This window comes from Ascidiella aspersa, chromosome 5 (genome assembly GCF_963924565.1).
Source record: "Ascidiella aspersa chromosome 5, kaAscAspe10.2, whole genome shotgun sequence".
NCBI classification, from domain to species: domain Eukaryota; kingdom Metazoa; phylum Chordata; class Ascidiacea; order Phlebobranchia; family Ascidiidae; genus Ascidiella; species Ascidiella aspersa.
In genome coordinates this window covers 19689111-19706086 of record NC_139451.1, presented here as the reverse complement: position 1 = coordinate 19706086, position 16976 = coordinate 19689111, and the positions used below count along the sequence as shown (strand labels likewise).

Genomic DNA, 16976 nt, shown 5'->3' with positions numbered 1-16976 from the left:
ATATGTTTGTTGTTTTAACGCAGCCCGATTACCCTGAGCGAATGCAAGCGCCCTCGCCACGTGTTGTTGCTGTGGTTGCTCTTGATTCTGTTTTTTGACTTGCACGACCGATGATCTCATCTCAGAGTACACATTGTCGCGTTGTGTAGTCAACTGAAACAACAGCCAGTTCGTTACAATGCACGCCGAAACACGTGTGCCCTTCAGATTTGACCAATGTGGATTTAATGCGATGTGTTTTTGCTTTCATGGCGGTTTGCCATTTTCTGTTTGCTTTAAGTGTATTTGGTTGTGTATTTTCGTTTAACGGAGTTGGCCATTTTTCCCTTTTACTACCCCAGGGCAGACACCCGTGTCTTGAGCTGCGTTTGGTTTACGGTTATGAAAGCTATATTAGACCTTTTGTCTTTCTTACTAAAATCCACGACTTCGCATTTATGTCGATTTTTAAGGTTTAGGGGTAAACTGTGGTTATCACCAAAGGGTTCGATTAAGTGATATGAATTTTACTTAAAGACTAACAAAATCAAGTTTTATCAAAAAGAGTGTGTATTAAGGCGCTAGGAATTATTTGACGTGAAATATTTGACTTGAATGCGCTACCTTAAAAAGGAAATATTTACCACGATAACAGAGTAAACATGTGATGTCAAGTTACCGAAAATATTTTCACTGAAATCGGTTTTAAGATTACAAAGTGTCGCGATGCTGGGGTAAAACGTTGGCCCGTATCAAGAAACTGCATCTAACGTAAACACCGCTGTTAAAGCTGTCGTTGAAAAGGGGAACTTGTCATCTCTATCGCCACCTCCATCTTGCTCTTATTTAAACTTCTTTGATTCCATGTTGCCAAAATAAGTGGCTTGCTTTGCTGTAACGGTATAGTTTAAAAGTATTGAACCTATTGGCCAGTTTGCGAACTACTAGACCTTGCTTTTTTCACCAATGGGCCAGATATAAAACACGGGTTGCTTTACAACAGCTGGCCTTTTATTTTTTGTCACGTTTTTGTAATTTAAAAAAATAATCCACCTTTCATCGAATACAGGCATGCGAGATTTTGGCTGCGCAATATAAGGGCGACTGTCACGTTCTAAAATTATTGTTTTGCAGAAATTGTGCCGCCAATATTTTCTTCACTTTGTCACAGGCTATAAAAAAATCGGGACTACTGCTCCCAATCTAAAGCTGGTGGTAAAATTATGACGGATAAAAAAGTGCCAGCCGACCTTAGAAAGGCCGTCAAAGATGGCAGTCTTGCGATAGAAAGAGTCGCTCGGTTATTCGACACCAAGGCCTTTGTCGTGCCCAGGCAGCCGCCGGGAAACCGTTTCACACTTTATAATGGGTTTATGCGACAAACCAGGGGATAGATTTCATTCCGCGGCAAAAGGTTCGTCAATATGCTGCCGTGTTTACGTTTCACAGGCGAGGACAAGGGCCTTTGACGGCCTGATGTTTACGGCTAACGCGCGAACATCGTCATATTCCGCTCGCGTTTGTTATTGCCATTGAGATCGGGATATTTTTTATGCCACTCAAATACTGTTGTGCGCGTTTAAGTTACACGCCGTTGGTTAGTTTTTGTCATTTGAATTAATTATCTATTTTCGGATAGCCTAATTTAATGCGTTTGGGCAATTCTAAATATTTCTGTTTTTTTACTATAAGGTTTAGAAATTTGATCAGGTTTAAATGGGTGATCGGACTACGTATACAAATTTTACTAGTTTTTTTGATTTAAATGATTTTCCAATATACGAAAAATATTAAAAGCCGTTATTAATTATTTAAAATAAAAACTTATCCTAAGGAATGTGATTCGCGAATATCAAAAATATTTTCACCTTATTACCATCAGCAATAATTAACGAATTCAAGTAATAAATTACGTCATACCTATTTACTGAAAACTATTCGTCCGAGAAACGTAGTTTTGCCTAGTCGTGTATTTATATAACCCCGATCCCACTGGCAGGGTCCTAAAAGTATATTATTAAATATGCGTTTCGCCATATTAAGTATGGAAAACTTACAGATAATGAAAAAAAGAAAATTTTGTTTGGGGTAAATGCGACGTGTAGTTGGGATCGGGGCTTGTGCGCCAAATTTGTTGCCATTGCCGAAACCGCATTAGCCTTTTGTCAAAACCTTGTTTTCGCAAAATTTCTTCGGATTGTGATGCTTGTCAAGCAATTGCTGTCGACAGCACTAGTTATTTATCCAGGTTTATTTGCTTTCGAGATGTCGAAGCGCCTTTCGACCGGCTGCCTTTTCGTTTTTTTCCAAAAGATTGCCTGTTCGATCCATGAGCTTACCGTGTCCGCATGTGTTGTGTAATGTTATATGTTGATGTGCAATCGCTCATTCCCACCAAGCGTTGCTAAGCTTTCAACAAAACAAAAATGCGAAATGGGGTAGTAAGAATATCAAAGCCCATACAGAAGTGGATGTCATTTTAACGTTTGAAATAACTCCACAGAGTTATTTAAAACAATATTCTCATTTAAACTTTATAGGGCTCCTTGTAACGTTTAAAGACGCATTATAGGAAAACCTAAGCAAGATGGCACAAAGTGTTTAGAGCTCATGAAAGGGTCCACCACTCATGCGAGGTTGAGAACAACTGTTGGGCACGACGAAGGATATCTCAGTTTTTATAAACTGATTTAGGACTGTTTTTATAAACCGATTGAAATCAGACCAGGTGTAACCTACGTGTAAACAGTTGTCATGTGCATCTTGGTGTCAATTCATCCTGGTCAATTCAAGAACAAATCCACTTTACTTAACCTAATGTGAATTTCTTTTTAAAATTTAAACCCAATTGTAATGCCTAGAACGTTGGGTAGCGCTCACGACACACTGATAGAAACTTACTTTATTCACTAAAACTTCTCCGAAATTGTATAAACCGCACAAAGGGATCAAACCGAACCGAACAAACCAGAGTAAATGTTGAATAGCAAAAATATTAAATTTTCCAGGTTATGTTGGCACGTTTGACAAGCACAACCTTAAAAGGATAGGTCGAGTCGAGTGATTATTTACACATGTGAAATAAAGATAAGAGAGTATCTTTAAAGGTTGGCAACTTATTCGGCTAAAATTACCCGCTCCACATAAAACAATGACGGTTCATTGTTTTTGATAAACAATTCTTGCGCATGTGTAATAAAAAACGAAATCTATTTACACATTACCACGGTGGTTTATCGGGTTAGGTTATTTTCCATCCAAAACATGTTGTTTGTAACAACAAGAAACCTAAAAAAAAAAATTACTTGAGAAACTACAGCCTTTGTTTTGTTATTTCTTTTAATTAATTTCCTTTTGCCGAAGAAACGTACTTATTCATGGCGTGTGAATTTTGTTTAGAACCACCAACAGCAGAACAGCTTATTCAAAGAAATGTGTTCTACATTATACGTTGCAGCTTTTCTTAAACCAGAGTATTTGTTTCGAAAGACAGCAGGAATACAGCAAATACACGTTTGTTGCGCTTAAATCTTTGATACGTTGCATTATTGTATCGTCACAAGTGTTACCTAACTTTCCGCGCGCGGATAATATGTGTAAACTTTCAGTTCACGGCAAAGCATAATTGTGCGTTTTACGCCGGCGGCGCTGTAAGCTTAGCTCGGCTTGGCTCGATTGTGGTCAGGCTTCCTACTAGTCCCATTGTCTTCCTTTTTCCGCGAATTATAACGACGACAAGCGCAGCCAAGACACCGAGATGCGATAAAATACCTAGCGCGTTTTTTCCCCGACTCTGCGGCTGGCCCGTTAACGTGGCTGTAGCGGCAACATTGGCTGTTGTAGATAGGCTGGAACTTTTCACCACGATTTAACCATGTTTTTTTAAAGGTTAAGCGTGGTAAATATGCGGTTATGTGCTTTCTTGGTCTAGTTTAGGCGCAAAAGCGCAAACCTGTAGGTTAAAACTAAAGTCTGGACTGTACGAAATGGTAATATGCTTGTAAACTAGCAAATCAACAAGTCTCGAAACTAGATGTCGGCCTTTTATCGCCGCCGGCTATACGCCGTTATGTATCGTTATTCTGCTTATGTAATCCCACATTTCATTTGTGAGCGCCTTACGTTAGGAGATACGAAAAACAAAGCAACTCGTTTTATCCCCTTAACGACGATTTTAATTTTGGTTTCGTTTGGCATCGTCTTTGCGTAATTCCGTCAAGGTTAATTTTGGCAGTGCGTCATCTCTACAAAACTGTCATAAATCTGTTTTGTCTTTAGTCACTTGTTGGTTTGGAACTCCCCGTTTTACCACTATCAGTGCATATTGTGCTATTCCCGTTGTGGGAAGTTTTGTGCTGAAATCTTCCAAAACACAGTGATAAATGATTTTGTATTTTGATTCGTCATGCAATCTCGCATGAATAAGCCGCAGTATATTTCTCACTAACGTCACCATTGTTTTGCATGTTTTATCCAGATTCGCTTTCCCGATCCGAACTGTGTACCGAAGAAGAGCACGATATACGTAACTGGTCCAATTGAAGCTGTGGTGATGGCGCGTCAGAGACTCATGGTAAGCGTGTTGTTATAATCTATTTTTTTTTAAACATTTTTTAAGTCAATTATACAGAACACTTTAGAACCGCGCAACATGTTTCCCCTTGAGAGAAATCAGGGTTCTCCTGGAACACTGAACAGAAATCTGCCCAATATTTTTCTATTTTACAAAAGAGTATCTTATATTGGGTACACTATGCTCGGGACTGTTATGTAGCTTTCCAATTGGCTTTGCAATTTATTATCAAGTATCCTTTCTCTTATGAGACAAAAAATAAAATTGCAGTAGTTACATCTTGATGCCCCATTATACGACTGATGACGACCGCGTCAAAAAACACCCTATAACATTTTATCTCGGTCTCTTAAATTTCCTCGATGGGATACGAGCGCAAAATCAAACAGTGCTTTACCTCTGCAAACTTTCCTTAACTCACGACCGCTTTTTCCCCCCAAGGGCTGTCTTCCGCTTGTCCTGATGTTCGACATGAAACAGGAGGAGCTGCAAAGTGCAACCGAGGAAGCCACCAGGAACAACCAGCTCATGGAGTCCCTCGACGTTTTCATCAGCATCAAACTTAAGCCAAAACAGCCGAGCAAGGTATAGGACTGTTGTGGGATTTTTTCGTAAGCTGTGCTTCAAAGCCACAAAAAGTCCGCGGCAATGTTGCCGTACTTTCCGTTATAGGGCTAATATTCTTCCTTATATTTTACGAGGGGTAGGACGTAAATGGGACTTTTTAATTTAAAAACAGACACTTATAATACAGGGAACTAACTTCAATCAGCGAAAGTAATTTTGGTGCCCGACTATGAATTGTTATGCTATATCGCGTTGGGCCGTTATGATTGTAAAGGACATGTTAGTGCATTTGTTACAAAATACAATACGAGACATATAAATGTGTTGTGTGCGATGGCCAAAAGGCTTTAAAAATCTTCCAGATTCGAAAATGTCGCCACGAGTTTGAATTTTCCTGTTGATTATTTAAGTAATTAGGCTGGACCAGAAGTCTAAGATTTAAATTATCTATTTTTACCATTCGTTTCTGTTTTCGGCCAAGAATACTTTTTTGTGCTGTTTCGTTGTTTCCACCTTGCAAAATATACACTCTCACGAAGCCTCAGCCGACCCCCAAATCACCCCGCCACCGTCTCACCCCAACGCACCCCTATTACGGTGCCTGGACATTATCGAGAACCGCATTGACCGAAATTTCAATTACCAACGTTCGGATTGGCACTTTGCGCGGTTTTCGAAAGTCATTACGCGGCTCTCCAAACTGGAACTAAGCATTTCATTGCTGTTGCCACTTGCTTTAAAATTACTGCTTGTTGACCTCGGCCGACGAATTCTAAAGCGGTTTGCTTTAAATATAGTTGATTTTTTTTCTGCGATGACTCACCGTTAGGGGCTGTTTGCTACTAACCCTTTAAAACCTTTAAGAATCCGTTGAGTGATTGATAAATTATCCATTTCTGGCATTTTTGTGTGTTCAGCCATTTAACATTTTACAACAGGCGTGGGAAAATAAGGCTGACGGGATGAGTACGGCTTACCAAGCAGTTTAATCCCCGCGACGATTTTCCATGAAACATTTTTTCGTTCATTTCCGCGCCAAATTTGAGACATCCGCGGACGTAAATCGTTTTTTTTTACTGAAAATCGTCACTGTAAAAGTCAGCTTCGCACACAAAAGTAAAAACTTGGCTTTCAATTAAGTAGTTAAAAAAATTACATTTGTAAAGCATTTTACTTTTTTACAACATATGGATGCATTGCTCTCCAACGGGGCGGAACTATAGATCTCTCCACCTCCCAAACTATATTTTCTGCCCAGTTCGAGTACTATAATGCAAATTGCTTGTCGTTTTTTTATTTTAAGTTCCACATACGAAATTTCCTAGTGTGCATCCTATTTGAAACCATTGCCCGCCCCTGCGATTGTGGTGGCTTAACACATTTCCAACGCTGTAACATCCATATTCCAACTATAATTTCAAGTCCTGTTTCTTTTCACGTTCGTTCACGAATTTGTCGGGGAAAACCCGAAACCAACGCGTCCCTCCCGTCTTATATACACTCCGCGGCAGTCGGCTCTTCTCTCAGCGTTGCAACTTACCCATTGTTACGTAATACTGTACAGTCGGTGATCGTCAAGAGCGTTGAGCGCAACATCTACAACATGTTCGAGGCCCGCCGACAGCTGCTTAAGCTCAACTCGACCGGACTCAAGACCCCGCCGCCCCCCGCCTCACCCCCGGCACTAACTCTGACGTCATCAAACAGTGTGGGGCCCGCACCGCCGATCATTCTGACCCCGTCGCCCAGGCTAATCAGTAAGTTTTGTATAAAAATAAGTTTTCTTTTTAATGATTTCGGAATAAATTTGCCAATCAAAGGTTATGCCGAGAATATAATAAAAAAACAATTTCTTCTCACTGATTTTCAAACAAAAAATAGCAAAACAGCAAAACCTAGGCATTTTTACGCATACACTCAAAGGTTATACTTATTCAATAAAATGTGTTGTATATCTTGAGTTACGTTAATTCCATTTTCAGGTTATATTCCCCCGAACGGGGTGACGGTTGTACCCCGACCCGCCACGCCTACCGGACCCCTAATGAGGACAGGGTGGTCCAACAGCCCCATGCCGAGCCCCTCTCCTAGCCCATTCCCACTGTCGCAACAGGTAATACGCTTTTTTTACGCTTTTCGTTTATATTTGCTTTAAGGTACCCCCAGTAAGACTTGAAATGGTCCCTGTCATTATCAGATCACACTTTTTGTGTGATTCTGGAAATATCCAGACTATCCTGGAATCCAACTAAAGACAATCGTGTTCCGAAATTGTTGAGAAACTTGAGACCATAACATATGAAAAGTAACTTTTTAGGGCTTTAGGCGGTGCCCATTTGTTCATTTCAAAGTTTCTATATCACTCCTTTTTTTTGGCTCATTTTAAAGACCTGTTTCGGGACGTTGCTAAATTGAACCCATTTAATCCCAAAAAACAGATAAAAACAAGGATGCTTCCCCAAAACGAGCGGCAATCTGTAATAATAAAGGGTTGCTTCAACGGCGACGTTTTATTCGCCATCGCAACTTCGCAAACTTGTGAAACCCCGTCAATCGTGTTGTGGCAGCGATTTGGACGAAAATAGACGCGGGAATTTTGCTGTTGGCGCGCGATTTACCCCTTTGGCACCGGCACGGACCGTCGCCTCTGTGAGAAGAAAAGCGTCGGGAAAAGTATCGTCGGGCTTTCCGCGCTTCATTTAACATGAGTCGACGACTTTGCGGACCACGACGCTCCCTGTTTACCCCATTAATTTTTTTGCCCACGGGAAAAGAATAACTCCGCCCTTTTCGCGAAAACAACCTCGCAAAGCGCGAGTTCAATTTTTTTTTAAAGCGAAGTCAGCCGTGGGAAAATATTCCCGTACACACAGTTGACCGACCGGAACCGCGAGATTACGGATGCCTAATGGTCGTTTTTTCAAGTGCGATGTAAAGACGCTTGTGTATACTCGGCCCCTCTGTAGGTTATTTTTTTATATTGTTGTAAGCTTTTTATTCTGTGGTCAAACCGTGTGAAACAAGCCGGTTTCTGCGTAAAGTAAAAAGCGGACAATTTAATGATCAAGTAAAACTTGAGTTATTAATCCTACGGCTTTACTTGTTTAAATACGCGTCAGTAAAGCATTGACAAGATCTAACTTTCCGACGTTAGCGCAACCTCATGGCGCGCAGTTTAAATTTCTTAACATTTTAGCGACACAGCTTGCTTATAAGAAATGCATCCAACCAGCTAGTACAGTTGATACGAAAGAGTGTCATTGTAAAACTTTCGCTAACGACTCAACGAAGTTTGCAAAATACCGTGCCCAAAAGGGCCAATTTCAGGAATATCTCCAATTTCAGGAATCTACGACCTAAGCCTTGAACATTGAGAAAAATCAAAACAAGTGTGTATTTATTTAATTCGAACATTGAAAGCCGTTTTCTGTCATACGATAATTTTGTGGAAATATGGTCACATAACTCTTATCCCACTATATTATTAAAATAGTCCATCTCATGCTATTAGACCTCTATTAGCTGCGGTATGCGGCCTGTCGGTTTCGATCGTACTTTTGAAGCTCACTTCAGTCTTACTCCAGTCGCACATCAGACTCCGTTCAGATTAACTAACTCCGTCCCCTTGTTAAATTGCCTTGAGGTTGACCGATATTTCCGTATACCCATAATGTAAAAAAGCGGGTATCAGTTTCGGCACGAAAAAGCGATATCGATCGATCTCTGAAATTAACTGGATGCGTCGAGTTTCCTGTGTCAGGCTCATTCTCCACAACCGTGGTTTCAACTAAAGATTTACTGTTTTTTTCCAAATTTTCTGTTTTTTCTCTCTGTCTTTTCCTTCGTTGGATGGATAGGCCGACCGGTTAGCTGCCCAACGCTCCTGTTTTACCTCACTGCGCGTGTACGACTTGAAAGAGTCATATCAAACCTATTCTAAATGTGCGTTAAAGCTTTAAGTTTAACCGACTTTTTCCCTTTCTATTCCAGGCGACGGTAGCCGCAATTCACGCCCAACAGCAGCAGCACCTTCTACTGGCCCAAATTAACGCTCAGGCCGCCGCGGCTTCGGCCAACGCTAGTCGGGCAAGCAGCATCGCCGGCTCTCCGCCGTCGCACAACAAACAGGAGGACGAGATGGACCCGTCACCGTTGCAGGTATAGGCAGAGAAGTATAAAGAAATGCCGCGTTTTCTCACAACTTGGGGTTTTGAAGGAATGCTTCTATTATATGTATGACGTTGTACAAAAAAGTTGCGCAAACCAGGTTTGGTGACGTAACAACCCAGAAGCTGTACAAGTTTGGAGAACTTTGTTTTCCACTTTTATTAGTTTAGTTGTTTCCTTTGTTTACAACAAGAGTAAAAAAAGACATATCAGCAGGGATGTGGCTGTTTTTTGAGGCACATATCGGTTAGGAAAAAAATGCGTTTTTACTTCATATTGGAACTTGAGTTTGAGGTTCGAAAAAGTTGTATTATAAACGTTTAAAAAACTGAATTACGCATTATGGAAAAATAATTGCTGTGTTGCTATGAAAAAAGTGCCATTTTTCAAATGACGCGGTGATGGGTAAAACCCGAGGACTTCCCTTTGTGTTGAAAAAATACACAATGTCAACTAAACAATGTGGATTTGCGTGCTTTAAACACCAAATAAATACACACCCCAACCAAATGAGCTGTGAACATGTTCGAAAGACTCGCAGGGCTGCGTAATGCGAATTTGGTGTTAGTACACAATAACAGGGCTGCGGAGTCTGCGGAGTTAAAAATAACAATAATAGCAAAAACAAGCTGGAAACCAAAACAAAATTTACTGTAAAATGAAAAAAAAAATAGTTGCGGGCTCGTCTCATTTAAAGTTCACGGAATTGCTAACTTTACCGGAGACGTGTTGCCTTAAGCAGACATAAAATCGTTCACCATAAAAAAGCTGCCTTAACCATTACACCAATGCGTTGCTAATACAAAATATCACCTATTTGTTGCATCCGTTTCTGTAACTAAACCTGAACCGATGCAGGTGGCAAAGCAATTTATTCAAAAGAACAACATGGTTCGTCAGCAACAACAACAACAACAACAACAACAACAGCAACTTCAAGATCGCGACAATAACGGAAATTACTACCCCACCTCTGGAGGGGGCGAGGGTAGCCCCACCACACCCACCCAGTTCGACGACAACGTGCGTGGCATACAGCGACACCTTATGGAGGTAAGACGCGTTCTCAAAATTTGTAAGCGAAGAAAAATTCTTGCGCATAAAGTACAATGTTCTGATACCTATATTATACATGTTGTACCCATTTTCGTTGTTTGAACGTTTTATGTGACATCCAATGCCCGCTATAGTCATTTTTCGTAACTTAAAAAAAGGTGATCTTGTCATTGTCGATCTCTGTTTGCATCGAATCTGCGCGCAATCTCTATAAAACATGACCCAAAATAATGTGCCGAACGCTACGTTTTGATTAGCAGTGAGTTTACTAAAGCGCATTTTAATGTAAGACCTATTTAACCCCTATTTAATTGTAAAAGCATTCTATTACTTGCAGTCAAACGGTCAAAGGTCTTGACATTGTATAGTTGTCCTTACAAAGGAGCTAATACTATGAGTTACTTGTGTGTTTGGTGATGATGTTTACCTTACACAGATGCTGTTTCTGTTTCAATAACATTGTTTTGGATTATATTTGAATAAGATATGAATCCACTTGTGTAAGCCTTTGTGTTATAAATATATTCCTGTACACCGATAGAGACTTCAGTATCGGATCGGATCCATTAGTTTTCACGCTCTGTTCGAAATGATTTTAGCGTGTTTTCGTGCCCCACAATAAAACGCTTTTTCTAACCTTAAGGTTCGTCGCAACGGCGGTAACCTATCGGCCAACAGCTCCTTCAACAAGGGCAACTCGGACAAGGTGCTTCCTCATCGTCACAGCATGGGACAGCTTCTAACCAATCACAGGGATGAAACTGCGGCGGCTGTAAGTTAGACAGATTAACAGCGATACAATTTAGTTGGCGTCTTTGTTTGTTTTCGGCCTGATACGCTGTATTGTGGTACGAGGGGACAAAACTTTTGGTAACTTAAGTTGGCTAAAACTAGACGTGCTTGTTAAGGCTACTTAAAAACGGTCAATTTTTACAGGAATTTTTTATTCCTACTGTTGCCAAATATTGAACTTAAGAATCTTCGTGATATTCTTCTCAAGTGTTTTTAATCCTTTTTACTATATGGTTAAATGATTATTTTCGTCATTAATACGTTAGTAAGTATTCCTTACAAAATGTCGGGTTGTTTTCTCCTATTTACTGCCCGCGGGTTTTTTATTTCTATAGCTTCATCTCACCCCGCTTAAACAACATAATAAGAGCAGTTAGAAATATTTTTTTGTAGAACAAATGTTGCCCTGGTGCGTCGTTTTTATTTTCCAAAGGCGTCGAAGAAAAAATCCGTTTTGTTTAAACACAGTTGAAAAAACCCTATTGCGGTAATAATATGCTTAATGCTTATACTTTAGTTATATCCCGATTATTTGTAACTTAGTGTAACAAATGAATAAAGCAATTGATTAAAATTTTTTGAAACAAACCAACCAAGAAATAAAAAAATGGTCAAAATCAGTGAAATTCCCATCGCTTGTTGACGTTCCTAAAGGCGTCGCAAAAAAAGAGAACCACTGTTGTAGAGATGTTAATAACACTCCAATATACACATTTTTTTCTGCAAAAAGAGTTATCGTATAGTGGCTGGCAATAAACTTTGGAGCATAATGGTTGAACATGATGTTGAAAATGAATAAAGAGTTATTCGAAACGTTCAAAATGATACCTACTTCTGTATGGGCTTTGATATTCTTATTAAGTTATCGTATAAATCCTGAAAAATCCCTTACATACATACGCCGATATTTTGTCTCGCGATCAAACCGAGCGTCTTGCAATTTGGATCAAGCTTTTGTTTATGAATGCAAAACCGTCGCTTTGGGCAGACCTATGTTAAGACGACATGAGATTACCGTTGGTTTGTTTGTGTCGAATACTGGACGACATATTTTCAAGTCAGTTCAGCCTACGTTCGTGACACAAGGCCTTGTAAAAAGTTCTTGAAAAGTCGTGTAAAGCCAACATGCTTCGATGGTTGTGTTCAGCGGTGTAAACACGTTAAAATACCAAAAAGGTATAGTGGTTTGTTATAACTTCTTACCGAGGTTAGACTATCCCATATCACGTTTAAAACCACATCGCCAACAAATTCCGTAATACAAAAGAAACCTGTTAAAATTCGCTGGTGATTTTGGGATAAAGTTCCGCTTTGTCTATGCTGTTTTAAGAGATGACCAAATGTTTTTTTTTTCAAGTGAAAAAATGACTGGGTTGAAAATTGACATCTGTATGCCACAAGAACAAAAATTGCCTCAAAAAATATATATATTTTGTAAAAAAATACTTTTTTTTCAAATATAAAAATAAAAGGTGAATAACGTTTCGTTTGTTTGTCGCAGAGCCAAGCCCAGCGTCATTCGTTGCCCGACGGAATGGACATCGTCAATAAGGTCTTTTTGCAAGTATCAAGCGCCAGCAGAAACAGTGAGTCGTTTGTTTGCTGCAGTTATAATGTAATAATTAAGATGCAACTAGAGTACATATAATCTTGCATGAAGACTCGTTTACATTTATTGGTTCACAGTTGTAAAATGTTTTTCTCCCAAAAATAACGTATGAAATCTCCTCACACCAAATCACGGGCAATGTTTTGTTATATGTTGACATATCTCTTTCTCGTGGGTCTAAAGTAGCATAATCATATTTTTGTGTTTCTATACGTTTAATTGGTCCACACGATGTTAAACACTTGCATATAATTTCCACAATAAACTGTTACTCAAACATGTTTCCTGCTGTAGTTGGTAAAATGACATTGTCATTAACGGCGTACAATATACGAAACCCCCCTTTTTGATAATAGAATGGCTACTCAAAAGAAGACAACACAAATTATAATAGGAAAATTATCTTACAAAAAGGGGCCATTCAGTTTTGTGGGTCGATGTACTTCCCGTTTTAATGCCCAAAATCGCCCAGAAGTTCTTACAGAACATAACGTAGCAAAAACGTTAAATAGTCGGGAGGACTTTGCTTATTTGTGCTGACGAATCACTTTCTTTGTACATCAAACAACACATCGAATCAAATATTTTCTACGGTTCATCATTGTGCACTTCAAAGGCAACTATACTCGCGCTATGAATCAACTATATTTATACTTTGGTACTTAACCACGCTCTCACGTTTTCCATTAAACACACTTCCCGAAGCACAAACAAAATAAGTGGTACACGGTTTCCGTTGCCTTTTTGTATGAAATACATTTGTTCGATTCTATTTTGCGGAACGAACAAAGAAAATCATTTGTTACAACTGCGCCAAAATTTTACCTTATTTGGAACCCTTTAAGTATGTTTTCGATTGTTGCATAGTAAAGGTTACGATAAATGCGTTCCTATGGCGGTCACTCGAGCAACTAATATAATATAATATAATCTGGTGCCATTATAATTGAGCACTGAAACAACCCTTCATTTGACTCGGTTTGTCAGGGATTCCGAAGAACACTCCTCCAGGCAGCGATCGAAACTCCCCGATGTCTGTTCTATCTGAGAGAATCGGCGATGTTCGTGTACCGTCCCCTGATGGATGTACGTATTTTCTTGTCATGGAAACGAGCTTGTACTCTTATATATTTTATTCGTTTTTGTTTACCATTAATTTGGTTTTAATGGCGCTTCAAAGAATTTTAGTGCAAGTGTGTTTTTTTTGTGAAAAAAATCGACAACTAATTTAGTGTTTTTTTTTGGAAACCGTTTTAAGGGTGTTATCCGTATAAAAATACAAACCGAAAAGGGCCAGTGTTGACTTGACTTGTATTGAATGCAAAGTTCCTATTTTTAGCCAAGTTTGACAAATTTTCGTACTGAAAGTTTATCTTAGGGAACTGTTTTCTGATGTGCCATTGTCGTCTGCTAAATAGCAAATGGTAATTGTTACCCACAATGCACATGAATATAAAAAAATACAGCGTTGTAGTGGCGATCCAAATTTGACAAATATTTCCGACACCTGTCTAAGAAAACACGTAATATTTTTTCTTTTAAAACAAACGTGCCCGTGACATGTATTGAATACTCTCCTTTGAAGACATGTAGTTTAAAAGTACATGGGACAAATTGACCCAGTCACGTAACATTTTTCTTTTATATTATGCGTTTCCGTCATACGATTACTCTCATACGAAGACATGTAGTTTGAATGGGACAAATAGACTCGGTGTAGTGTGTTTTTTATTTTCCTGTTTAACCCTTTATCGCCCTTTCAGCTACCAAAGTGATCTCGATGCACAAGAGTCCCTCTTCTTCGGCCTCTTCGATCGAGTTGCAAGCGGCGCTTCGTCATCTCCAAAACTCGCCGAGCGGACCGTACTTGCACCCCGACCGCGCCAAAGAACAGAGAATGGTGGCGCTGGCCGAAGAACGCAAGAACCACTATCATGGGTACATTGCTGTTGTTGTTATTTCTTTTTTTGTTTGTTTTTGTTTATACGAATGTCTGTATAGGTTAGTTACCTTTCCGTTTATGCTTGAGTTTTTTTTCTGAGTTATAAGACCCCAACTAAATATCACAGACGAATTGGGTTACTGTTTTTCGTGACTGGATATATTTCCTTTTTTGGTTCAACACGCGCGCAGATGAAAATACAGTAATGTACGTATTTTGGTAAATTTAAAAATACTGTGGCTTGCATAGAGTTTATATTCCTCTTAAAAACATGTATGTAGTTGGGGATCTTATTGTTTATTGTAAGATTAAAAAATAGGACGTATGATGACAATATTATTGTAAAAAATATTTTTACCAAAAGATGCCAACACAAGCTATTTTTTAAAGGCATTATTGTTTGAAACATATATTTTTGTCAAGTGTAGGACATTTCAAAAAGTGGTAAACATATCTGTTTTGATCACGTCTTTTTTACTCGCAGTGCCACCGAGACGCCGAGTGAGAGCGAGTTGCGCGAACTCACCGAGTACTTCGGAGACTCGACTCGAGCGCCTCCGCCCGGCTTCGAGAATTTTCCCAAATCGGCGCACTCGCCGCTGGTGAGTAGTTAAAAGTAACAATAAAAAAAAAAAAGTTTCAATAAAAACCCGAGTAAAACCAGGGTCATACATTTTTTAAAGGAATGTATATTTAGCCTATACTGGCATATAATAGCAAAGTAATAATAAAATTAATAAAAAATTCAAAAACGTAGTGAGTCAAACACATATACAGAAAGTCAAAAACATGTGCAGAAACCTGCCAATGGTTTTGGATTCCATAAAGATACGCCATTTTATATAGTTAAAAATGGAGATGCTTGGACTTTTATCACCTTAAATTTTTTTTCCATAGGTCGTAGTTTAATTTGGCCTACTAACCAACACCACAAACCCAAAGGTTAAAGCTTTTGATCCTTTTATAATCGTACTGGTCATGGACAGCGGTCCAACAGAATACTGAAAGGCTCTGTAAATTGTCAAGGTCAAAGTTTACACACAGATTGATTCCATTTTTGAATGAAATCGTAAAAGACCGAACGATTTTGGCTAACAGTAAAACTGCAAATATATAGTTACATGCACAATTCCAACCGAGCACCGCTAACATTGGCCAACGCGAAACCAAAAGGCCTTAGGCCTATGTTTTTCATAATTAAAAAACTATTGTTTATTTAAAGGAGGAGTTTTTCCCGTGTTTGCATTTTTTAACGATATTAGCTAACTCTAAAACTCTGTATGCAATTACAATGTCCATCGAGCACCCCTAGCATTGGCCAACCCAAAACCAATATGCCCAATATTAGTTTTTTTTACAACAGAACGTGTCTAACTATAGTGTTCATTTAAATGCGGATTTTCCCCATATTTGCATTTTTCAACGATATCAACTAACTGTACAACTCCAAAATTTACAATTACATTGTCCACCGAACACCGCTAACGTTGGCCAACGCGAAACCCATAGGCCCAATGCTTCTGTTTTTACATAAATACGCGTCTTTGAATGTTACAATTTTTTTTCTCTTCCTTCAGAACGACAGCGATTACGAGAACTGGCGTCAGAAGGCGTACCAGGCGATGCGACACCAGCCGGTGGCCACCGAAGTGCGAACGCCCACAGACACCTGGTCGGGACTTTACTTTTCGCACTCGATGCCTGTACAGGAACTGAAGAAGGCTAAGGAGGCCAAGTACCAGCAGCAGCTGGCCACCACCTACGAGGTAGCGATTTCGGTTGATAAAGCGAACTCTCAAACCACTTTTGTGAGTCTTTCGGACTGCCAAACGCACTATCGTTTGCTCGCCTTGCAAAAGGCCATCTCCTTTAAGCCATTTTCCCGTTTTTGCCTTCGAATATGCTGGTGTAACACGGAAAGGTCAAATTTACATAATCGTACCCGAACTCAGTTTTTAGGCTCTATCAGGTCGACGTCACCTCTTGCTTATAAAACAACTCAGCATGAAACTTAGATTTTGTTTAGATTCCAAGATCGTATTGCAAAGCCTAAAGTTTAAATATTATTCTGTGCGATCAATATCCGGGCTCAAAATCTGAATAGCGCGTTCTAGAATCCTCTTCTCAAAAAAATCTGAATACTCTTTTTTCTCTTTCTCAAAATCTGAATAGCGCAGTCTAAAATCCTCTTCACACCGTTGAAACATGCAGTCTGTCTCTACTGATATAAATCAACCCATTAAACTTTTACGTTTAAAAATCAGTTTTGTTAGAAGAAGTAGTGATACCTC

General features: G+C 39.3%; 1 protein-coding gene across 1 annotated transcript in view; it reads left to right on the top strand.

Moving 5' to 3' along the window:
- LOC146145266 (protein bicaudal C homolog 1-like) overlaps positions 1-16976 on the top strand; it is a 48116-nt gene that overhangs the window by 25395 nt on the left and 5745 nt on the right. The window contains exons 10-21 of the mRNA XM_083390786.1: positions 4457-4552; positions 4994-5137; positions 6684-6876; positions 7102-7232; positions 9110-9277; positions 10145-10339; positions 10986-11114; positions 12636-12720; positions 13731-13829; positions 14507-14681; positions 15170-15287; positions 16263-16451. Of these exons, the coding sequence (XP_083246912.1) occupies positions 4457-4552; positions 4994-5137; positions 6684-6876; positions 7102-7232; positions 9110-9277; positions 10145-10339; positions 10986-11114; positions 12636-12720; positions 13731-13829; positions 14507-14681; positions 15170-15287; positions 16263-16451 (1722 nt within the window). The remainder of the gene's footprint in view (positions 1-4456; positions 4553-4993; positions 5138-6683; positions 6877-7101; positions 7233-9109; positions 9278-10144; positions 10340-10985; positions 11115-12635; positions 12721-13730; positions 13830-14506; positions 14682-15169; positions 15288-16262; positions 16452-16976) is intronic.